Raw genomic sequence first — 24,647 nt, forward strand, 5'->3', positions numbered from 1 at the left:
ATTTGTTTTAATGTTACAACTGTTTCTTCTAATATCCTACGCGGAGTGTCTTCCTTTTCTCTGCTCCTAATGCTTTCAGAAATGAGGAACGGGGGCATTCATATTACACATAACATTAACATCACCCTAATTTATCCTGTCATCCTGAAACACATCAGATGTCCCATAAACGACATGCTTATTAACTCCGCTGACCAACGAAAGCTTCACCATAAGTTTCGTCTATTTTCCCTCTGGTGACAGGTGACGCCTCTGGTGGGACCTCTGGTGGGAAAAAAATGTTCTCTCGAGTGAGGTACGTCTTTCGATTTGGCTCTCCATGTAAGCAGTCATTTCACCCTTCTTTTAGGCGCCTTAGGGTGAGTTTTGCTACAACGGCTCACCCTAAAAGCCTTGTGCCTACCGTTCTAAGCGTTCGAGAAACAGAAAGCGATGGCATATTACATGTAACATGGAACGACAACAGAGTAAACCGCTATCCGTTTGTCTTCCTTCGCGACATATGTGGATGCCCTGAATGCTTCCACGAGTCTTCCCTGCAACGAAGTTTTGATACAGTAGGCCAGTTGAGGATTGACATCCAACCAAAACGAGTGGAAGTTTTACAAAGCGGTAAACAAATTGCTGTCACTTGGCCAGATGAACATGTCAGTGTGTTCGATTCTGGGTGGCTTCACTCCCGGCGCTTGGCTGAGAAGTCACAAGAAGCTGAAGCTAAAAAAGACCCAGTGCTGAACAAGGAAGGTGTAAATTTTTGGAACGCTGAACAGGTATTTATGCGATTTGTGCTTGTCGAAAAATAGTCTCCATATCGGTCCTTTCAGCTTTCTTCATAAAAAAAACCTTCGTAAGGTAACTTTAGTTGTGTCTGATCTCCAATTATTTGATGGATCTTAGCCTCCGTCAATTTCATCGTTTTTTTTTTTCTGGAAAGATTTAAGATTTTCTCATTTACCCTATTTATCCGTGTCTAAGTTGACTTTTTATGACCGAAAAATCAGCCCAAAAATCACCCCCGACTTATAACCCGAGCAATCCAATAAATTAGCATGACAATTGCCTGAAGCCCATTAGGAAAACCGAGTTTACAAAACCAGTTCTAGATGTGTTCGTTTCGTCAGTTTTTAGCGCGTTCTTCATCGACGAAAAAGTTTAGAATAATAAATTGTATGTGGCGTGAACACAAGCCTACTGGAGCTGATTTCTATTGTACCTTCTGATCTGTAGAGCAGACATTTTTCCTCACAGCTTCGCTACTGTTTACGGTGCCGAACTTTCATTGTCATCGAACGCTTACAGTAGTTTAGTGACCTTTTTCTCGCGCGGTCTCGTCTGATAGGGCTGTGTTTTCATCAAGCGATCCTTCGAAGCTCTTCGGTGTTCCTTCGGTCTACTAAATCTCCTTTCAAACTCAACATTAAGATAAAGGTTATTTAAATGCATGAAGATTTCATCTTCATAGCGATTTACAAAATATGGTAAATTTCTTCTCCAGTAAATCGAAGTGCTCGTATATGCTTAAATCGTGAATCGTGGTGATGTAAACAAGCGCTACAAAACTTCACAGCACATGGTTACATTTTGCTCTGCAGTTTTTTCTAATTCACCGTGTTTTCAATACATTCTCAGAAATAAGAGATCAACCATTGGGGAAATTTCTCAGTCTGAATTTTTCTTTAATTAGAAATGATGAAAATCCGATTTTTGACCTTGAAAATGGGGGGTTGACTTATACACGGATGAATACTGTATTTCTGGATACAATGTAAGTTGTGATCATTTTCTCGGTGGGTTTAGGTTACCATAGCAATGTTACAGCCCCCTAGAAAACAACCCCAATTTGTTTTATTTATGTGCCTGTTACTAAAAATGGTTGCAGTGATGCCCATTTTATCAATAAATTGTATTGGAAATACTGATATAAGTCTTTCTCCAAATTTTGAGTAGATAGATAAATCTTAGGCAAGTACCCTGTGAAGCCTTTTGGCATGGGCACGATAAACTACATTGAGACAACTGCAATATGCAGTGGAACCTCCACTCAGGGGCACCCTGGGTTGAGGTTCCACTGCAAGCATGCTTGGCTTGATCCTTAAAAATAATTAACAATAGAAAAAACTTCTTGCTTGGAATTGGCTGAAGTTGTCATGTAAAAAAACATGATGGACATAGATCTGTGCAACATTATGTGCTGGATTCACACTAGTACACCATGTGGATTTAAGGCCCATTGCCAGTCACAAATTAGAGTGCACCAAGCACATTTGAATGGTTAAGGTGCCTCCTAGATGGAGCTTTAAGACAAGGCTTGGGACCTAGATAAAGTGACCTTTTATCCTGAATAGAGATCTTAGCTCCATTCAATAGAGGTAACATAAATACAAAAGTGTTTGTCTCCTGAATGAAATTGTCCTATGACCATGAAAAGAGGTGTTCCAAAGAAGTGGTTCCAATGTATAACCTGCATTTTTTAAAAAATCGAGTTTCCAGTTGGGATTTGAACCCACGACTCTCCGTGATCTAGTCAGATGCTCTAACCACTGAGCTACAGGAGACTCTATGGTGAGCAAGGGTCAATTAGTGGGTATTGACTGGAACCGCATCATGCGGCTACACAGCCAAACATCAGCTAGCGCATAGAAGCTCACTAACAGCATCACGCTGTCACATTAAAGCATCACATGCATTAAAGCATCACATGCAGCCAACCAGCCTCCAAAGTGAGCATGTAAAGATGAAAATAAACAATTTTTTAAAAAATCGAGTTTCCAGATGGGATTTGAACCCACGACCATCCGTGATCTAGTCAGATGCTCTAACCACTGAGCTACAGGAGACTCTATGGTGAGCAAGGGTCAATTAGTGGGTATCGACAAGGAAGAATGACCATGACACACGGTAAGAGTGCTATCTTGTCCCGGAGCTTTGAACAGCTATCCGCCGCTACATCAGCATAAATAACACGTCTAACTTAAGACATTTGATGTCTTTAAACCTTACTGGAGTATCACTAAATCCTCAACAAGTGAAACAAAATTAATGTAGAGCTAAACACGATAAAAGCCACAACAATTCACATGCCACGTTTATTTCATTTCGCGAAGCGCTCTCGAATGAATGGACCCCCCCGAAGCTGTTTGCGAGTCGTATGCTGATTGGTTGAAATTTGAAGACCTGTCAAACAGAGATCAGCAGGAATGTCTGGTGACAAATATCTGAGCCAAATGGAGGTTGTAAAGATGAAAATAAACAGTTTTTTAAAAAATCAAGTTTCCAGATGGGATTTGAACCCACGACCCTCCGTGATCTAGTCGGATGCTCTAACCACTGAGCTACAGGAGACTCTATGGTGAGCAAGGGTCAATTGGTGGGTATGCTCACTTTGGAGGCTGGTTGGCTGCATGTGATGCTTTAATGCATGAGATGCTTTAATGTAACAGCGTGATGCTGTTAGTGAGCTTCTATGCACTAGCTGATGTTTTGCTGTGTAGCCGCGTGATGCAGTTCCTGTCAATACCCATTTGGCTCAGATATTTGTCACCAAACATTCCTGCTGATCTCTGTTTGACAGGTCTTTAAATTTCAACCAATCAGTGCACAACTCGCAAACAGCTTCGGGGGTCCATTCATTCTAGAGCGCTTCGCGAAATGAAATAAAGGTGGTGTGTGAATTGTTGTGGCTTTTATCGTGTTTAGCTCGACATTAATCTTGTTTCGCTTGTTGAGAATTTTGTGATACTCCAGTAAGGTTAAAGACATCGAATGTCTTAAGTTAGATGTGTTATTTATGCTGATGTAGCGGCGGATAGCTGTTCAAAGCTCCGGGACAAGATAAAACTCTTACCGTGTGTCATGGTCATTCTTCCTTGTCGATGCAACTAACAGGACTACTCTGGCTTAAAGATTGCTTGAAAAGATGATGAATTCCACCGAACATTTTAATAAGCCAAGTCACATCACTTCCTTCTGGCTGTTTAAGTAGTTCTAAGACGGCGAGCTGTGCTGCGCGTACTGTCTGGGGGTTTTTAACTACGGGGAAGAATGCCTCAGGATCCATTATGTCTTGCCTCTGCTGATGATAGTTTTCTCGTATTCCCCCGTTGGCTGCCATCTGGAGATATCTGTCGGACTGAATTAAAGTACTCACGCTTTTGTTTGCCTGGTGTAGTTAATTTCAAGTCGAGTCTTCTCCTCTGACCCAGACGTATCGGAACCTTTTGAGCATTCTGACCATGTTGTTGAACTCTGTCGGCCGGACTCGTCTTTCTTGTTGTAAAATGCCTGGGGTCTTTGTACGTGTCCAGAATAATTTTTCTGTCATCTATTTGCAATCCTAGCACGTCTGCATATGGAATAACGAATTTTCTTCGAAGGATGGCCGATTTTTCTTTTTGATGTTCAATGACAAATGTGCCCGGCTGTTGTGGTTTGCTTGAGTTTAACTTCATAGTAAATAACTCGTGTGTTACTCTTGGATCGGCTCTTGTTATGTTAAGACTTTGAACTGTTGATTTGATACTATTCAAGTTTGTTGAGCTATTCACCGTGCCACTGTTGGATGTTGAAGCAAACTGTCTGGCTGTTTCGACTGTAATTTCTATGGCGTTGAACGACTGGAAATATGTTTTTGCTGCCTGAAGATTGTTTTGTGTCATCTGTTGGGCTAATGTGGAGTCGATATTTGGCCAAGGACTTAGACAACTACCACCGTCATCATTTGATTCTTTCATCTGAAACAATTAACGGAGGTAAGTTAATATGAGCTGATTTTAACCTCTGTTCTAATTCCTAGCTCCATCACAGAACTCAGTTCACTGAAATCGATCATTTGTTTCTAGGTACTATGACACATTATTTTACTTAGTGATTTTAAGTATGTAATATTCTTTCACATCTTAATCTATTCTTCGAATTTATTATTTTTAGTATATTTACATTAGTTTATATGTGATCTGTATTTATATGGGGTTTAGGATTCCTTTACAGATTATTTTTGGCCTTTAATGAATAAATACTGTTAGATATGTTGACCAGAATTAATAAGTCAAAACAACATTTGTTAGATGAACTTGTTATGTTAGTGCTTTTATATAATGCCTCCATGTACCTGGATTTCAGGAGCAGTTTGTGTTCTATAAGTAGCATAAGATTGTTCATCTTGACTTGACTTTCTTGTTGTGTCTTGAAAAGGAATGTGCTGTTTGAAACAAAATAGCACAGGTATTATGAACATTTTGAGTGTGTCAATGTTATTCAACTAAACAGCAACATGCACAACAAGTAGGGCTGTCCACTAGATGTACCCGTGTGCCACATGCGACTAACTTTGGTCTTTGGTTGACTGGGAAAAAAATACTTTTTTCATATAGGCGTGAGTGTTGGGCCCACAGGATTCCATGGTTAGGAACTTTTGGGTTTCTCATAATTTTTCTTCAACCACAGCCTTGAGAAATATCTTTCTATATCTATATACAGTGTATATAGTAGTCTAGGAGTTATTTAAAATGAATGGAGGTAAAACGTTATTTCATTAGTCACATTTATACAGATTTACTTATATATTCCATACCATTTTCTTTTTCTTTAGATGTTTTGGTAAATCCTCATTTTCCTTTTTGTGGACTTTAGAGTCTGATGAGTAGTTGCACCCTTTCTTCTCTCGGTTCTCCACAGATGCCCATTCATGACAGAATTGTTGTGTGAGTACTCATTTTTGATAGTCTATCTTTCCTGTTTCACCCGCTCGCCCACCACTGTAAATGTAGTTGCCTTGCTTGGCTTCCTTGTGTTTGGTTTCCATGATGCTGTCATTGAAATTGTGCAAGGTCAAAGGGAGTCCACTCAAGGCAGCATCTTTAAGAGCCTTCTCGACATAAAACCCAGTGTAAGCTACAAGTTCTTTCACAGTGGCAGTAACAGTTTGAGAGCCAAAAATTAGGATAAATTGAAATCCTAACAAAACTCTTGCTTGGCATTCATACTCCTGTCTGGTTAATTCTTTTGAAGTGTTTAAAATCCATTGGAAAATTTTTTTGAGGCCATTGCAAAAACGTACCAATATTTCGCTGACCAAAGGGCTAAAACCAGAGTTGTTCAAAAGTTCCTCCGCTTTTTCATAGAAGGCCAAAACAGCATTTTCATCAAATGTGACATCATAACTGCTTAGACAAACTTTGCGAGCAACTTTCTGTACTTCTATAAACCATTGTTTTTTATTTTGTTTGAGAGCCTCAGCTACTTGGCCAATTCTTCGTACAATAGTTTCTGTAGCTCTTGTAGCTTGGTGCATCAATGCTAGGTAGAAATTTACCAGGTCAAGTTTAGAAGCATTAGGATGTCCAGTTTGACCAAGGTGCTTCTTTGCATATTCTCATCTGCCATAAATGATATTTAACATTTTTTGTTAATTTTAATTACCAGAAGGGTGTTTTCCAAATAGAACACACGTACATGTAGTGCAAAACCTCTTAATAAAGTTTTCCACATTGAATAACATTAGTTTTTATCTATGATTGATGTGTGGGTACTGAATTTATGTATCTGTTGAACAGTGTATAAACATATCTATTATCATTCATGCCTGTGCTGTATTTGGAAGGTTCAAGTTTAAAAAAATAATGCTTAATTTATTCAATGATTAATTTAATAAAGTAAAGTGCCATTAAATCAAATAATAACCTGTTTTCAGTATTATCCACTCGCTTTCCCAACCATGTCTTGTACTGTTCTTCTCCTTTCTCAGTCATTTCTACTTTCCACACAGGCTTATTACAGATTACTCTCATATCCCCAAGTTGCTTTTGGTGTTCTGGTGACTCTGGAATCGGATAACAGAAGCTGGCAGAAGAACTTCCGGTAATTGATCTTCGTTGACAGCCATCTGCAACACCACGCACAATGACTTCTATGTTCTTCTTCAGAATTGGGTGATAAACTGATTTCAAACTGGACAGCTGTTGAAGGGTTTGTCGTCCAAGATTACTTACATGGTTGTAGTTATCTGGGCCTAACCAAGAACACACTGTAACAATGCAGCTTAACAGGTTGTGGGGCTCCACCAATTTGACTCTTATTGCTGTTTCTCCGGTAAAGAACTTACTCCACTGCATCCATGGCAATGCATCGATGTAGTGATAAACAAGTAATTTTTCTTTAGGGACCATTATTGTTTCCTGTAGAGTTTTTTTGCTAAGTAGCCATTCCATAGTGTTTTTGACATTTGTGTATGCTGCAACAACACCATTGTGTTCAGTAAAAGTCAGTGACAAACTTTCTTGCAGAGCCTCCTTTTGTACCTTGAGCTTTTCACATACGTCATCTTTTGGTACCATGATATTGATTCCAAAAACATGTTCTAGTTCTTTACCAAGCTGATTTCGGACTGTGTTTTGATATTTAGTGTAGCCAATGTCAAAATTACTTACTAGTTCAGCTGCAAACTAGACAAAATGATTGAAATTCTTCTTGAAAATGACTGGCATGAGTGCCCTCTTAAAAAACTCTCCATCTTTACGTGAAATAATTAAGTCGACCAGCTCAGCTTTTTCTTGTGGATCTTAATTGGGGCATGTTTAAATCGTCAATAAAATGAACCCATTTTCTACATTTTGCGGGAGTCAAAATTTTTTTCCTTGGAGTGATAATTTGGGGATATACTTTCACCATGTGGTTTGGAATAAAGGGTAGAAACTGACTGTTGTTTCAAGCAATAAAGAAGCGAGTCTGGGTAACCCTCCGCCACCATCTTAACAAGGGATTCCAATTCTCCTCTTTACTTGCTTTCTGAAACTGAGCCCTGTGTAAGCTTACTTCTTGATAAGAGAAATGAGAAAGTTGACACGTGCCTCGCAATGCTACACAAAACCAACAGTTGAAAATCCATCTGGTGTTAAAAGTTTCAAAAGTTCTTTAAGCCTCGCAGAGCGGTGGTGGTGCGGGACGTCTAGGAAATTGTTTGCTGCAGCAACAGCTTGCAGCGGTGGGTTTCTTACGTTTTCTTCGCGCCTGTGGCTTGGGTGGGTCTGAAAATGTTTCCTTAATCCACGACCTGTTTGGTAATTGTTTCTGCAGTCGGAACAATTGAAGACCTTGGGCATCGTGATGAGAAGTATGCTCAAACCTCTAAAACTTTTTGTGCATCTAGTGATGACGTGATCGTATTAAAGCCAGTAGGGGTCACGCGACGTGGCACTTTAACTTCCCAAACTATTTTTATGGGTTAATACACGTGATATCAAACTCCCTTAAGCCTTATGTTTTGCTCAGGGATGCAACTCTGCCACGACCTTTCCGCCAGATTCAAAGGTCATTTATAATTCGTGATGAAACTGTTTGCGAATCGTCGCGCGTGTTGTTAAAATCATAGCTGGGAAATGTAAACAAGCGCATCTTGTTCGACACTGCAGTTAACTATCTCAAGAAAAAAAACCACGCCGTTAGCATCGCCTTTTTATAATTTTATTAGTAATGTAAGGTTTTGTGTTCTTCAGTCGGGGATAGCTTGAGTTCAACCGCCGTTTATTCTAAACTCCGACGGTTATTACAGGTAATATAACCGGATGTACGCAGGCTAGTCGGGGGTCGCGAACGAACTTCTGTCAGAGCTGGTGATTTAAACGATTTATCTTCAAGCTGGGAAGTAGTATACCTGCTTTACGCTTTTAAAATTATAATAAAGCCTATTTAAACCCAGTGTTCAAGCTTCACTACAAGAAAAAAGGTTATTTTTCCCTGGGGGATGACCAAGCAAACAATAAAAACAAACCGACGCCATTTTTTCTGCGCGTGTTTTTTACAAAGGAGACTGGAGCTAGTTCCCCCCAATTTTTAACCCAGCATGCCCCGCAACTTCCGGTAGAAATCAGCAGGTTAGCCAAGGGGTGAACAGTTCTCCAATAGCTGACTGATTTTCATGGCAGTTTTTTCTTACAATTCAACACTACTGGTACTGACTCTGTTTTAGCTTCAAGGCAAGATACCTCGTCATGACTTTCATGAGGTGATGGAAGATGACCACAAACTGTACGAGTGGCTTTATTCACTTCATAGCTTAGGAGTTGCACTTGTAACAAACACTCCGCTGCAGACTGGTGAATGCTTTAAATTGTGCAGTAGAGTTGGATTTTCAAAAACCACCCATTACGGGTAGGTGTAGGTGTTTTTTTCCTTTTTTTTTCCTTTGTATATAAATATATATATGTATGTATGTATGTATGTATGTACGTATGTACGTATGTATTCATGTACGTATGTATGTATGTACGTACGTACGGACATTTGTATGTATGTATGTACGTACGTACGTACGTACGCATGCATGCATGCATGCATGCATGTATGTATGTATGTATGTATGTATGTATGTATGTATGTGTATCTATGTGTATATATATGTATGTATGATGCACGATCCTCGCAGTAGAGAGCGCTATTTATGCAATAGCGAAAATCAGACCTGAAAAAAAATCAGGCCTGTACGGGATTCGAACCACTGACCTCTGCGATACTAGTGTAGCGCTCTACTAATTAAGCTAACAAGCCAACTGGGAGCAGGCCGTTAAGTTGATTCGTAATAAACCCGTGATGATAAATCAGATACAATGAATATATGAAGTTCATATATTTTGAACTGCGGTATTAAATACGTATGATGCACGATCCTTCACAGTAGATAGTGCTATTTATGCAATAGCGAAAATCAGACCTGAAAAAAATCAGGCCTGTACGGGATTCGAACCACTGACCTCTGCGATACTAGTGCAGCGCTCTACCAATTGAGCTAACAAGCCAACTGGGAGCAGGCCGTTAAGTTGATTCGTAATAAACCCGTGATGATAAATCAGGTACAATGAATATATGAAGTTCATATATATTTTGAACTGCGGTTGAAGATATGTATGATGCATGATCCTCGCAGTAGAGAGCGCTATTTATGCAATAGCGAAAATCAGAACTGAAAAAAAAATCAGGCCTGCGCCCAGTTGGCTTGTTAGCTCAATTGGTAGAGCGCTGCACTAGTATCGCAGAGGTCAGTGGTTCGAAATCCCGTACAGGCCTGATTTTTTTCAGGTCTGATTTTCGCTATTGCATAAATAGCGCACTCTACTGCGAGGATCGTGCATCATACATATCTAAAACCGCAGTTCAAAATATATATGAACTTCATATATTCATTGTACCTGTACATATATACATAAGTTAAAGAATTAAAGAGGACGCATTGATTCTCTGTGACTCTGTCACGTTGCTGTACAAAGAACGCTTTAGAACATTTTATGACCATTTGTTTTCTTAAAATGTAGCCTTGTTTCGTTTTGATTACGTGATTATAAAATATCCTTTTTGGCTAGCCGTACAAAGAGTTGTTTCAGTTTAGTTTCCTTTACGTCATAGAAGTATATTAGGCCTTTTTTCACGCGAACATTTAAGTTTTAAGGAGTTATCCCTGGAGCAAAGAGGAGTTTTGTAGGAGTCTTTCGGAGTTTTTTTGACTTGGAGCTTTCTCATCCCCGGAGTCAAGATCAGACGTAAGTCACGATCGTTGAGTTCCTAATAGTTTTTAGTTGTGTTTTCTGTCGTCTGATTTGTAATTTAGCACGTGGCCTTAGCTTAGACAAAGCGTGCGTTCTTTTTTAGTTTTCACCGCAAGTGTTGTAACAAGTCGGCTAGCCTGATTACATGATTTAGTCCAATAAACGTGTGTAAGAGTCTGCTGTTCGTCCTGTACTTCACTATGGTTAACCTGGCGAACCCAATTACACTACACCCCGTGTCTGCCGTGCTGGGAACACGACAGACTCTGAGTTTCGCGCCTAAGCGCTCGTCAGACAGAACTTTTCTGTCTGACGAGCGCTTAGGCGCGAAACTCAGAGTCAGAGAGAATCCATGCGTCCTCTTTAATTCTTTAACTTATATATACTTAGCTCTGCCACCACAGCATTGAGCACTTTATGCCAAGGTAGACTCTACCTTGGCATATATAGTTATCTGAATTGGAACCCTAGAGAGCCCAGGACAGCAAGAAATTAGGGAAAAAAGAATAATTTGGAAAAAAATCCTCAAAGAATTGAAGATTCAGAAGTGTTCTCAATAAATTTTGCTCCACTCAAACAAACAATTCATTCAGCTGCTGACTTCGCTATATATTGGGGAATAACTTTCAAAGTCGTTGAAAGTAAAACTTCTAACATTTTGAACTTACCGACGTTGACTGACCAAAAGATGCAATCCGTTCGATTTTATTAAGAGACAAATTCTGCTTTTGTTTGCACACTTCCAGATTTATCTTCACAGTAATGCATGTATATTACAAAACAGATCTTTACGGCTCGTGTATTCCACCATATGAAGAGATCCCTACTCACTGGGTGAGAGAAGAAAATACCCGGACCCAGTTTTTTAACGTCTCTAATCAATATAGTCTTTGGCAACAAGCGTAATACTTACTAGCTGCGACTATGATGGCTGATAAAATTGTAGTTCGTAAGTACTGACCAAATGTTAGTGTTTCCTATTCTAAGGGTTGCTCTAAGGTAATGTCGTCTGATTATAACCCTCAAGGCAAGTATAACTTCTAACTTGCAGTCATAGCACCGACGTACGGGCCAAGTTTGACGCAAACAACGTGGCTTATACCACAGACGACATTCCTCTTCACGGTGACTTGCCTTATTTGGATTATCAACCCGGGGTAAGTATATAAAATGAAAAAGGGAAGAAGATGGAAATTTGTAACGTTAGTTTATCCCAGGCGAAGGTATCCAGCTCCAGTCTGCTTCTGGGAGGTCAAAAGCTAAATATAATACCGAGTTAAACTTTCTTAATTTCAACGGCGCGAGAAGCCAGTCGCCTTCGATTTATCTCTTGAACCTTATCGCGTCCGTCGAGTTTCGTCATTTTTTTTTTTCGGTTAAATGCGAGCGGGAAAAGCATCCACGGAACCCTGTATTTAGCTACATTTTGCGTTTTGTCAAGGTACAACTTCTTCACTGTATCGAGCAAGTATCGAGCCAAGGTGGCGCCAATCAGTTTGCCGACGGATTTTACGCCGCAAAGCAGTTGAAAGAAAGTGACCCAGAGTCTTTCAAGCTGTTGTCTACCACTCCAATTCAATTCAGTGACCGCGGCAAGGACGTGTTTGGTGAATTTCACATGAAATCCTCTCATGCCACAATAGAGTAAGTTTGCTGTTGAAATGGGTCAGAGCCACTTTAAGTTAGTGTAGAATGTCAGGTGGCTCTAAAGTCCTCTGAATCGTTGATTATGTATTCAAAAATATACCTTACGGGCCACCGACCTTGGTGTCGCAGATCGATAATGTCCTGGTGACCTGAACAAGATTCCTTAAGAGACCGTCTTTTCGAAAGACGAACCCGAGGAGCTCTGTATGTTTTCTCTGATATCAGGAGTAATAATTTTTCAACCTGTTAGATGGATAAACTAGTGAATTGAACAGTTGACAGTAGATAGCCACGTCACCTGATCCCTTCATACAAGTAAGACACCTTTGTTGCAGGTTGGATGATAATGGTAAATTGAGCCGACTGGCCTTAAACGATCCTGCACGCGACCCCTTCACGTATCTCTCCCCGGAGAAAGCTGTGGAACTGTACGAGGCTTACCTCAAGTATGGAAGAATTCTTAGAGGTCCTGCTAATCAAATAGAATATAAAATGGTGCCTGGTGATGTGATATCGTTCAATAACAACCGCGTGTTTCATGGTAGATCCGCCTTCCAACTTACTGAGACATCAAGCCGCTTCCTCGAGTTAGTTTACATGGACTGGGATACTATTAATTCAAAGCTGAGAGTTCTTACTAAACACTTTAGTATACCATTAAGATTGTAAAAAAACCACAATGTATGTTTAACAAGACGTAGTTGAAAAATCGTCGAATTGGAGAGGACTTCTTTTCCTTCCTTTGATGAGAGATATTTCGTGCAAGGCTTGTAAAGCCACTGTAAAAGCTATGGTACCTTATGTCCAATCTCCAACGTTACTCGGTATCTCATTTGATGCTAAAACTAGAAACTTGTTGAGCATCTTTCTCTTCACGCACGATACTCTTGACATTTCTTTCTATTGTAGTTTCTAAGACACTTGTCACATTTCTAGTCCATAAGTTGGCTGGTAAAATCCCCCTTTTTCGTGAAAAAGGTGCCTCGAAATATGTCTGTTTGTTTGCAGTATCACTTTGTAAGTGGTGTAAGTAGAAAAATGTAAGTAGCATGAATATTAATTACATCGTAAGAGTACTGCAAGTACCATAATGTAAGTATTGTAACGCAGTGTACGTAGAGAACTCCGTGTCGGTATCCTTAATGTAGTTGATGTAAGTAGTGTTGTTTGTGTGGTCATAATTGATAAAAAAACAACAACTGATTGTAACCTAGAATTTGGTACAACGTAAGTGCTCGTTGTTCATGGAGTAAAATGTCGGTAAGAACGCCAATTCTTAAAATTTACTAAAGCATCTTTTGTATACATTGAGCTTTGAAAATCAAAGAACGTACTCAAGGAAATTTAGAAATACGTCTAAATACGATTGGTGAAAACTTGGAAAGCGTTTATTAAATGGTGAAGATTTGCAGATGCGTTAAAGCCTCATAACAAAGAATAGAAAAAGATTGCCCACTCCATGGCTGACCTGTAATCCAAAAAGAAACAGAAAAACAAAAAAATTACCTTGTAGTATATAATGAAACAAAAGCAAGCTCTATGGACCGTTGTAGGCCCAAGCAGAGAGGCAGTGACATACCGAGTAGCATAGTTTACAAATTAACTTCAGATATGAAAGTTTCTGTGGCCTGGAAAGGAAGGTTGTCGAGTGCACATAAGAATCTGATTACACTCGGAGCGTGTAATTGTGACTTCTCAGGTTTTGCAACTGTCATCTGCTTGATCTTTTGTTTAAAAGTCATTGGAAGATAAAGCGAGAGACGACGCGGGAAGGAAGCAACTAACCTAGTTATAGCACAGTCCCCACTTGCCATCTTTTTTGAAGTCAAACGTGGTTGAGCACCATTTCAATGTGAAGCCGTCCATTGTACAGTCGTGGTACAGTTTACGTTTGTACAGGAATGGAAAAACACAGCAATTTCCGGCTGAATTCCCGCCATGGGTGTCCACACCACTGTCACAATCCTCTAGGAAACATAATAGGAAAGAAATAATTCACCCCATCATAAACTGAAAAAGTACAGATTCTTTGCTACCTGCTGCACCCTGCACGATATCACTTTTTAATTTATGACAAGGTAGTCTTGAGATAAATCTGAGCGTTCTGATTGGTTCTTACTTGGTCTGGATTTTTCCAGGCAGGCTGTTCCCACGAAAACGGCAATAAGTCGTGTATTTTTGTTCTCAAAAGTTGGAAAATTCAAAGTAAACAAGTTTGGCCCAAGTTCCACATAATAAACTACTTACCAACCCCGCTTGCTCGAGCCGTACTGGGCAATATTAGGTCAAAGTCGTTCGTCATTCAGACCTGGCTGTGCTCGCTCAGCACTGCCTCGACCTCGAACCAAAACTCCCCAGTACAGCCCTCACACTTGGTTAATAAGGGGTTGTTGATCAGTTGCTAAGGGTCGTAGTCTTCACAGAAGTTTCTTTGCTGACGTTAGTAACCGTAGAAACAACCAGCGCAGCTGGCGGTTCTGTGGGCGTTTAATGATCGTGATCACGGCAAGATCACTTGTGACGGAGGGGTGGCATCCCTGTAGAAGTCGTTGCTCAATGAACCCCTTCAACAAATCCCCGCTTCGTTCTCTCAACTTTGATGCAGATTACGTTAGTTGCCGTGGTCAAAGCCTCAAAATTTTAAATACTAAATTTTCAGGATCCAAGTACCATCGTGTTTTTTAGGCCTGTTTCAGAACGTATTTCTCTAAGGTTTAAAACTGCGTCTTATTACGTGTGACACATGAATTAAGAGGAAGGTTCTGTTAGCTTACTGGTTGCAAACCACCTGAGGAGAGGGTTGCCATTGACGTTTGACTGTAGTCAATAAGCCTTACCCGCGATATTAGATCGCGTTTACATGTAACTTTAAACGAGCTCTTTAAAGTGCAATTTTCCTGTTTAAGGTTAAAGAGCATTTCATTAGCTGTTAATATATTGCTCTCTGTAAGTTCACGAACTAAGAATTTTTTAGAATTTCTCTAATGTCGAGACATGTCGACTGATTTCTACATCACTTCAAAGCAATGTAAGCTGTGAACGACTCACCGATCCTGCACTTGCTTGTGACGATATAATTTCCATAGTCATACACAGAACACTTCGCCACGTTGTTTCTGAAATCTGATTCAGCCACTTGGTTGCCAGGGTTCAGATGAACTCGCAAATAAAATGTTCCGTGTGAGAAATCTGAGCAGTCCACCCACTGGCAGTCAATTTTCCAGTTGTAAATGTCGTAACAGCCCGGAGAAATCCCCTGACCACCTTCCTCAGAACAGTTAAATATCTTGTCATATCCGGGATCACACTTTGTGTCCTCAAGGCAAAAGCTAGCCTTGTGGCCTTGAGCAACTTTTTCTCCTGATTCTTTACCTTAGGGAATTAAATATAACATTAACTCTAATACTCTACAAGAATCAGTTACAATTCTTTTAAAAACTACCTTTTCGCAACAAATTGGCGAAAGCATAATTTGAAAATTAGAATTATAAAAACAAACATCTTAAAAAAAAAAATCAACTTATTTAGATTTTAGCCTTTGTGCTCATAGTCTTAGATATAGCTTGAGGCCACGAGAGAAATTCCCAACAAATTGCTGGATTCAAAACCCTCGGGAACTTTTCAATTAACCCTTAAACTCCCATGAGTGACCATTTACTCTAAACAGTATCAGTTCAATATCAAGCAGACAAGTATGAGAAGAGAGAAAAATATCAATTAGGAAACCATTAGTTGATCCAATACCAAATTCTCCGAACTAACGTCATAAGAATTGTATAGCAGTCAGGGAGGAGAATTACCCTTGAGATCGCGTGAGTTAATAGGTTTAACTTACCGATGAGATCATAAGTAGTAAAGGTCTCCATAGAGTGATAATGCTTATGACACTTGTGCCACTGCCACTCAGACTTAGGAAACTTCGGTCTGAAATCTGCCAATCCTTGATTTTCAGTTTTGACACTGAATCTCAAGAGACGCCTTGAGTGGTATCTTGTATTTCTGAAATTTGAGGATAACAAATGGAAACTCAATCAGTTTCATCTATACATCTTAATGGAAGAGGGAAGTTCATTTATTAGTGACACAAATGAAATTAATTTAGTTTCCCTATTAAGTAGCAAGTTGCCTGTCAGACAGGTCGTTTGTCTCAGAACTAAGGGAAACTTTAACTCATGGTTCACCTTGAATTGAGAATGAATCACGTGTGTAGTTTGTTTTCAGAATTAGCTTTTCTTTCGATTGCCGTCCGCGTCTCAAAATCTTCTCTGCTTAAGTTCTCTGATAATATCTTCACTATCGGTGCCATTTCCCTTCCCCTCATTAAAGGGAACAGTTTTCAGAGCCTTTATCATCTTATGTAAATGTCCTCTGGTTTCTCTTGTTTGAAAGCAGGCAATGATTTAGACAAAACCTTTTTGTTTGTTTGTTTGTTTGCTTGTTTTGTTTTTGTTTTTTTCAACTTGATTAAGTTTACTTTTTACCTGACATTATTAGCGGATTCTGAAAGACAGTTCTCTTCTAGAGGGCACCTCAAGTATTCCAATGGAATACTCTGCATCTTTATGTCTTTTCGTAGCAGTTCCACGTCAGGCACTATATCAGGAAGGGCTGTGGAGGAATATGGAAAAAGGCGTTTGGTGCATTCTTAGCATCAAATGCTTGTTGGATCATGAAAACTAACAACGCAGAATTCAAAATGGCATCAACACCGCATTAGCCTTTTTAAAACCTCAACCTTATTGGTTGAGGGCATTCTTTGGCTTTTTCTATCAGATTCTTCGATATCTGTATAAAGGAATACGTTTCTGTGTGGCGAGGAGGTTGTGTCAAAAGATGGAATTCCTTGAATAATGATCCTTCCGCTATCGCTTGTTTTGGGGAAGCTAACTGCAGAGCTCACCATGCATAGTCTTCAAGTCTTATTTAATCTTTGTCCTGTGATGCAATTCTACGTGCAGCAAATTCATTTCTCTTACTGACGTCTCTTCTCTTTAACAATTCTGACTCTGACTGACTGATAGATTCTTACATCCTCTGAGTTACACTGGTCACGTGACTCTTACTCTGATCGACACTAATTACGAACCGTGTAGTACGCGCTTTTGTATTCACTAGCGGTAGGCATGAGTGCGCACGCGGCCACCACGCACTGACCTTGGAAATTAAACATTTGTGGTCAGAACGACAACCCAAACACTCACAAAAAACTCACAAATGTAAAAACAACGCACTAATGCTTCCATTCAAACCGTAAACCTTTGACCGCCAAGGCCACAACATGAACTTTAGTGAGGGTCCTTGGCAGGGTCAGTGGACAAACTAAACACGTCCACCAATGGAAGTTAGCTGAGACGGTCACAATCAGGAAACTCGCCTCGATAGCTAAAACCCAAATATCTTTGGACTTTGAATTCAAATCTTGACTAAATTTTAACCATAAAAAACTAAAACTTAACTAACTACTGAAGTACTTCACAACACTTCATTATCCTCGTCTTACCGTCAACACAAACAACCCCAGCTACTTTGCCCTTGCTGCTGCATGTGGTATTCTCTAACTCGTCATGCTCGCACTTGTAAATAGATATCGCGTCTACACGACATTGAACTCCAGATAAAATCACTTGAAGAACTTCTCCCCCAAAGTTATCTTCGACCACAGCCTTGCTAGCAAATCCAAGATTCAACTGTCGGCAAACTGTCATGGCTTCTTCTATTCCCCATCCATCAGCACAAACGGTTCCCCATTTGCCATCATGGAAGACTTCAACTCGACCCTCGGTAGGGTTACCACCACCACTAAGCCTGATCTGTTTAAAGAAGAACATTCAAGCCTCGTTTGGACAAAAATTAGTTTACGACAGCCAAAGGGCTTCGTTTGTCGTTTTATTCTAGGGTATATGAAAAATATCAAATAAATTGGAGCTGACTTAGAATAGCCAGCGAATTTAAAACTTCCAAAATCACACCAAGTCAGTGAGTTGCATGAGCCAGAAGAAAAAGGCCGGATGTTAACAATACATACCTATCAATGTAATCTTGAGATCTCAAGTAGATTCTTGTCTATAAGGGATTCGCTTACTTCTATATTTTCATTAGATAACAATCGCGGTTTATTCGAAGTCGTTAATTCCTCGATTTATTTTTATATATGTTGAATTTACACAGAAATGGGGTAATCCTAATAGAGGCCATTTTTCAGGAATGACTTTTGGGTGCTTCGTTTGCGATGCATGATTTCGTAACGAACCAAAAGTTTAACAATTAGGGGTATCGTTATTCCAAAAGGCAGTTGCCTAAGAGTTGCTTTCTTAGCTCAGCAAACTTCCATTGAGTGGTACGGAAACTGTTTACCTGGTGACCTTGAAGCTCTGGGGCGTGGCACTTGACGCCTGCATCTTCATAATGATCACAATTTGTTTTGTACCAGCCATGATGACGACACTCAGTTATACTACGCTCACTTCCTTTGCAGTGAACGTCATCGAGCATAATCTGTAACATAAAACACAGTACACGTCATAAAATATCTTTTTTCCTGAAAATAGTCCCCTAATTGACTCCTCATGAATTGAGGATATTTCCTGGAAATCACGTACGATGTAGAAGGGACCGTTCAAATTTACTTCTTTGGTGTCCTTGTTGTTTCTGTTGTTGTTATTGTTTATGCTTACGAGCAATTCACTCCTTTCAAAGATTTGAATTGTTACAACCTTAAAGACCCCAATCATTCAAAATAATTTAGTTGACTCTAACATTCACTCTCTCGCGATTAATCTCGTGTCGAGTAATTGTGGTGTGGTTTAGGGACAAACATTAACTCCTACAAAACTTGTACTCTCGCCAAGGAGTGTAACTGCAAACGAAATCTGAGGGAAACTGCCGACGGGGCCAGAGAGTAGCCTGCAGTGGCTCAACAACCTACTTAAACAATGCTCATAGTCTCTTTGCGCTCATAACACCGGGAAAAACGATGGTCCGTCAAAACACTTCGGCTCCGTTGCATACTGTTACGTGCACGAATGACCAACAAATGTCCGCTAACAAAGCATATATGAAAATAGACTCCCGAGTACGATATACGGCACGCAACAAAAATGTAACAACAAGCAGTTACCCATTTTAACTATTATTTAATTAGTTTTACATTGTCTAATTTACTTAGGTTAAAGATTAAGTTCAGCAGTTCATAAAGCAGGCTTACAATCCTTCATGCCGTGTAAGTGTTCGTCGTCTTGATCAACTTCCAATTCCAACATCCGCCGACTGAAGACCACAGCGCTTGGCTTTCTTGATTTATCGCATTCTTTCCTTGTACACAAATTCTTCCGGAGGACTCCATAGTAAACTCTGTATTCTCTATCTTCTTCCTCTCTCGACTATCGTCTTCTTCATTTCTTTCTTCTCTCCGGATATCGCAAGGTCAAAAGGTCATAGCCTCGTCATATCATAGCTTCCACAAGTTCAGTCAGCAAGCCACGAGGGTAAGCCCTCGGGCAAATCTCCTTTGTACTTCTCACAAGCCAGCTTTTATACATTTACTTTAGTTATCTAGAATGTTCTATTACTATTTGTAGCGTATTACAAGTTGTACTATTTTTGGAAACTGCTGAATCACATGAAAGAAGTTTCTGGAACATTACAGATAATTCTAGAAAAGTCTGAGATTGCGTGACAGATTCAGTAAAAATAATTCGATCCTCGTAACAATACATTCCCTCTTCATCCAAGAGTGCAATTCTTAAAACTAACACACGTGATTTACGGGGTCAGTAATTAGTAAAGGTAAAATCAATGACTTACCTTTCCCACACCCTTGCCATAATGCGCCGCCCTTGTTGCTGCTGCCGCAGAACCGAATCCCAATGACCTGCAGACAATATGTGCTTCCTTCAGAGTCCAGTGATCATCGCACACAGTTCCCCAAGACTGTTTGTACTTGATCTCCACGCGCCCTTCGGACATCTGGGCACCACTTCGAAGGCGAATGGAGAGTGGCTTGACGATAAAAATATGTATCATGACCTCACTTTTAACAAATGATGGTTAACATTGCACAGGGCTCTCCAACGGAAAACTTTTCTTGAGACCCTCCCGTGACCCATATAATAAATTGGAGATTTCCATACCTAACGTTTGTTTTTTCAAAACTACGTCTTTGTCCATGGCGCACACACTCGATTACGTAACCTAGTTTCCAGACTCTTCCTTCTTCCAACTCAATCGCGGGGGAAGAGGATGAGATACCCTGTAAAATGAGGCTGACAATTTCCAGCTCTTAATCACGAAAGTCGCATAATTGGCTGAATAACCATGAGCTGACCATCTACAGTAAAGTGCTGTGATCAACTAACCTTGTCTTCTCGTCTCCTGGTACATTCAATTCTCACTGCCCCTCCCCCCTCACACTGCTTAGGTGTGAGGTCATGGTTATTGTCACATGATACAATCGATGCCTCCCATCCTTTGCACGTCACCTGGTCTAGCCAATAGACGGGCTCCACATCTTGGATGGTTTCTGTATGGGACTCAAGTTTCTCAGCGTTAGGAAATCCCAGTTGACCGCACAGTACGTACGAGTTGAGCTGAGTCCATTGAGAAGGACAAATATAACCCCACTTTCCCTCATGCTCTACTTGGACGACACCTTCTGATATGTAGTCATCAACAATTGGGCCTTGTAACCTGACTTTCATGCTCAAAACCTGCGATGAGCATATGATGAGTTGCTACCCGTATACATAGAGAAACTTTAATTACTGTTGAAAGTAAACAGTTTGTAAGTGCCCATCGCCAAGTTTGCTTCTCTTAAGAAGACAGCACTTAAACCCTTAGAACCCCTTGGATTGACTGGCATCTATAATTTCCCTACAAAGTCACCCCCGAATCACACATTAGACCCATATTAAGATCACGAGAACAAAGGAAATGATCACCAACTAAGGAAGAAGCTCTTGATTGCTAAACCTATTCTCCTTGTCAGCACTTTAGAGAACAGTGGAGAGAAACTGGATTCTAATGTTAGGCTGTAAACTGTTAAGAACACACCACCCAAAACACTTGGTTATTCGGAGCCAATTAATTTAGAACCTTGGTCCATCTATAATTAGCACTGAGCATTATATAAAACTGTGATTATGCCCTACCTCACTCATGGATTTTGCCGGCTCCGCAAAAGTTACGCTCTCACTCAAATGCAGTTTACAAACGACACCAGCTTGATTATATCTGCGGCAGTTGTGTTCTCCCCAGTCCCTGTGTTCGCATTGCTCAATGGACTCTTCATCTCCTCGACAACTGATGTCGTCTAACCAGTAGTCGTAAGTTATCTGGCCAAATCTGTCTTTTCTTAAGAATGGAAGTGATTAGATGAGACACTTTCAGAGAATGACGTTTCAGATCAAGCGAACTAGGTAAGGTGTTAGATAAATACCTTCGGCAATTGATGCCCGTGATAATTATTCTGTTCGCTGATTAGCCTTTCATGGATTCCATCTGTTTTACTTATCATGGCTCAATAATACGACTTCTCCTAATTGGTGCTCCATTGCCTAAGCTTGACACTTCAAATAATGAATGGCGCTAGAGTTAAAAAAAAAAAGATAGTGCTTTCTACCATCCGTCTGATAAGAAGACAATTCCGCGAAATCTTCTAAGGCGCTAATAGACTGTTCAGAAAAACACAGTTCCTTTCAAAACGATATTTTTAAAACCACTAAAAAAGGCAGCTTGCACGCGAAAAATTGGTCATAAAACTAATGCTTCATTTTGGTAGATGCTTTATTCCTGCATTGCTGCCATTGCCTTCAAAACAAAGTAAGGCAAACATACAAAGAGCCGTTCAAAATCTGGTTTGTGGGCCCGAAAATCAGCCGCTGTTTGGAAAATGAGCCCGCGCTCGTGCCCTCTTGGCACCGGCCCCTACTCCTTCTTTTTCAACAATTAAATGATAGATGTGAAAGCTGAAAGAAAGCTTCCAACAATTATTTTCTTACAAACAAATTTTAAGAAACGGAATTCCGGCATATACATATCCCTGGCGCGTTGACAAAGGAAGAAAAACGTCACTGAATCTTCTTTCAAGGGAATTTTTGCGGAGGTAAAAGTATTGGCGTACTTCCGAGTTCTAACATATCCAATTAAGAACGGAACTTTCGAGTTATAGTTTCGAACAATAAAACAATGAAAAAAGTTGGCACATTTCGTACCATTGTCATGGAAAAGCATGGTTTATTTCCGGAATTGCCGGCCGGAAAAAGAAAAGGACCCAGCAGGTGGAAAATGGATTCCTACTCTAAGCCCATGTGTAGCCGTACCCTCCCCCCGTTTCTCCTCGGGGGGGGGGGGAGGAGCGGGGGAGACAATACTTCATGGCAGGTCATAATGACATAGACATCACATGCTATCTTTGAGCAGCGGATAGGAGTACATTGAAGACCGAAATTTGCTTTGTCCATTCTATCGGCGAAATTTCATATAAAATTGTAAGAACACTGATTTCTTGGACGATTTGTTCTTACCTATGATCTGTAAGGGGTCAAAGGAAAAATTACGTCACCAATGATAAATTGTTGTGGGTCTTTTAAAAAGCAAAGGTTTGGGTTCATATCATAGTGCGATTAAGACATTTCAGTGACAATTTTGTTCACGCCACATTCACTTGAATTGACGAAAACGTAAAGCACATTATGACCGACTAAACAGAGAAATTGACAAAAGCTGGGCAGTACAAAGCATGGCTCTTTTTTCTCTCTTGGGGAATCGAAAGGGGCATTTATCTCTACTTATATCTTAAAAGTATTTCAAAGACTTTTTGTGGTTCCACTGATAATAAAAGAACAAAAAGATAAACCTTGACTTAATCCATCCGTAGAGAAGTAAATCACGATCCGAGGAGAAGATGAGACTGTGAGCGATGCCATAATTGTTTGACTCTTCAGAGAGGCTTGATGTACTTAATTAGAACAATGGGGTAATTGTTCCTATCGCTTATGATGTGAGATATTAATGTACTAGTTAAATAGGAATGTAAGCCAAAAGTGTGCGAGATACTAACGTAATCCAAGAACAAGAAGGTGAAGAAAAACTTAAGGTGCACGTGGCCTTGTGATGAACGATAATTTATCTACACGCTGGGTTTATATGCTATTGCCTGCTTATCTACTACATTATGTAACAACTTGTAGCTAACAACGCGTCACGGAGAAAACCAATTCTGACTGACAACTTGATAATTCGACTTCTACGACCTAGCGGTGAATGGCGAGATACTTTTCAGTCTCGTCGACTGAGGACAGAACCTTCAAGAAACTGTATAATTTCTATAATATAGTTGATACTGACAGTAGATTCACTGCAAGGAGAAGGTTCGAGGAGGCGAGGGTAATAGTGCAGAAAGATTTTGTACATTTGAAACACAAAATAGAGAAATAGAATACTGTAAGAAGTCTAAATTAATACGAGACACGTTATAAGGTGTCGACACGATCAATCGAAATTCGATTCGCTGGGATGTGAAGTGCAAGCATAGCCTCTTCAGCCAGCGTTGATGATGTCAGCAGAACTTACCCAACAAGGGCAATTTTTTGCAAGCACTACTGAAAACCACGAAATATTTCGGAATTGAATCTTTGTATGAAGTGAGTAATAACAAACCCGCAGATAGTTTAAATGGAAGGTACCTGTGTAACTAACCCCTTTGTGTAGCGCAGCATGTCTGGGTACCCAAGCATTCGGCAAACCACTCTAGCTGCGTTTTTGTTCCATCCATGATCACATATTGCTTTCCACTGTCCTTCGTGCTCAACTTCAATCCGACCTTCATAGAGATGCTTCCCTCCTCTTAGGCGAATTCCAGTCAAAGCACTAGTTACCCCGGCTAGCAGAAGAGCCACACATATATACCATAACAACGCCATACTGTATATGATAGAGCTCACCACGATACAAACGAATACAACAGCGGTTCGTGGGTCGATACGATGTGGTATGTTGGTCTAATGTCAAGAAAAGGAATTTGTTTTGTTGGGATACGCCTTCTTTAATGAAAAGGTGCGAATCCAAAACGGAAATTTGGAGTCTCGGAAACGCACAACCAAAGAAAAACCTGCACAATGAAGGTTTTGGCTGCGCAAACCGCGCGTGACAGATGACAGTACGCGGGGCCCTAAAATGAAATATAATACGTCTCCTATCAGAAAGATCTTGAAGGATCAGAAAACAATTACTCTCACATAAGACTGGGAACACAGCCATATGGCATTGGATCTTTGGATTTCGAGATAAGAAGACAGTCTTAGATCTGAAAACTATTAAGTAGCTCTTTTGCAAGTTATTTGTTTACTATACTTAGTTATGGCGTTATTTCTTGTACTAAGTATTTGTGTTGTATATCGCCGGTATCATATTTAGTGTACGATTTTACGCCATTAACTAACGGCGTTAAATCGTACAATATACAGAATGAGT

General features: G+C 40.1%; 2 protein-coding genes and 2 pseudogenes across 2 annotated transcripts; 1 reads left to right on the forward strand and 3 right to left on the reverse strand.

Moving 5' to 3' along the window:
• The first annotated feature begins 221 nt into the window (after positions 1-221).
• LOC111324369 (gamma-butyrobetaine dioxygenase) lies at positions 222-13,590 on the forward strand. Its single transcript, XM_088752272.1, has 5 exons — positions 222-770; positions 8,963-9,144; positions 11,584-11,689; positions 11,974-12,176; positions 12,515-13,590. Exons 1-5 carry the CDS (start codon positions 279-281, stop codon positions 12,846-12,848), a joined length of 1,317 nt encoding a protein of 438 aa, XP_088608398.1. The 5' UTR covers positions 222-278; the 3' UTR covers positions 12,849-13,590.
• LOC148742149 (uncharacterized) lies at positions 3,782-5,242 on the reverse strand (annotated as a pseudogene).
• LOC148742150 (uncharacterized) lies at positions 5,572-8,124 on the reverse strand (annotated as a pseudogene).
• On the reverse strand, positions 13,550-24,335 carry LOC111324368 (lysyl oxidase homolog 2A). The gene is made up of 11 exons (XM_022927913.2): positions 23,874-24,335; positions 21,326-21,527; positions 20,534-20,884; positions 19,983-20,177; positions 18,534-18,674; positions 17,680-17,989; positions 16,661-16,787; positions 16,015-16,178; positions 15,228-15,551; positions 13,965-14,146; positions 13,550-13,647 (listed from the first exon to the last, which is right to left on the reverse strand). The coding sequence occupies exons 1-10, from the start codon at positions 24,095-24,097 to the stop codon at positions 13,965-13,967; spliced, it is 2,220 nt and encodes a 739-aa protein (XP_022783648.2). The 5' UTR covers positions 24,098-24,335; the 3' UTR covers positions 13,550-13,647.
• Positions 24,336-24,647: the final 312 nt, after the last annotated feature.

Source organism: Stylophora pistillata, chromosome 1 (genome assembly GCF_964205215.1).
Source record: "Stylophora pistillata chromosome 1, jaStyPist1.2, whole genome shotgun sequence".
In the NCBI taxonomy this organism is placed as follows: Eukaryota; Metazoa; Cnidaria; class Anthozoa; order Scleractinia; family Pocilloporidae; genus Stylophora; species Stylophora pistillata.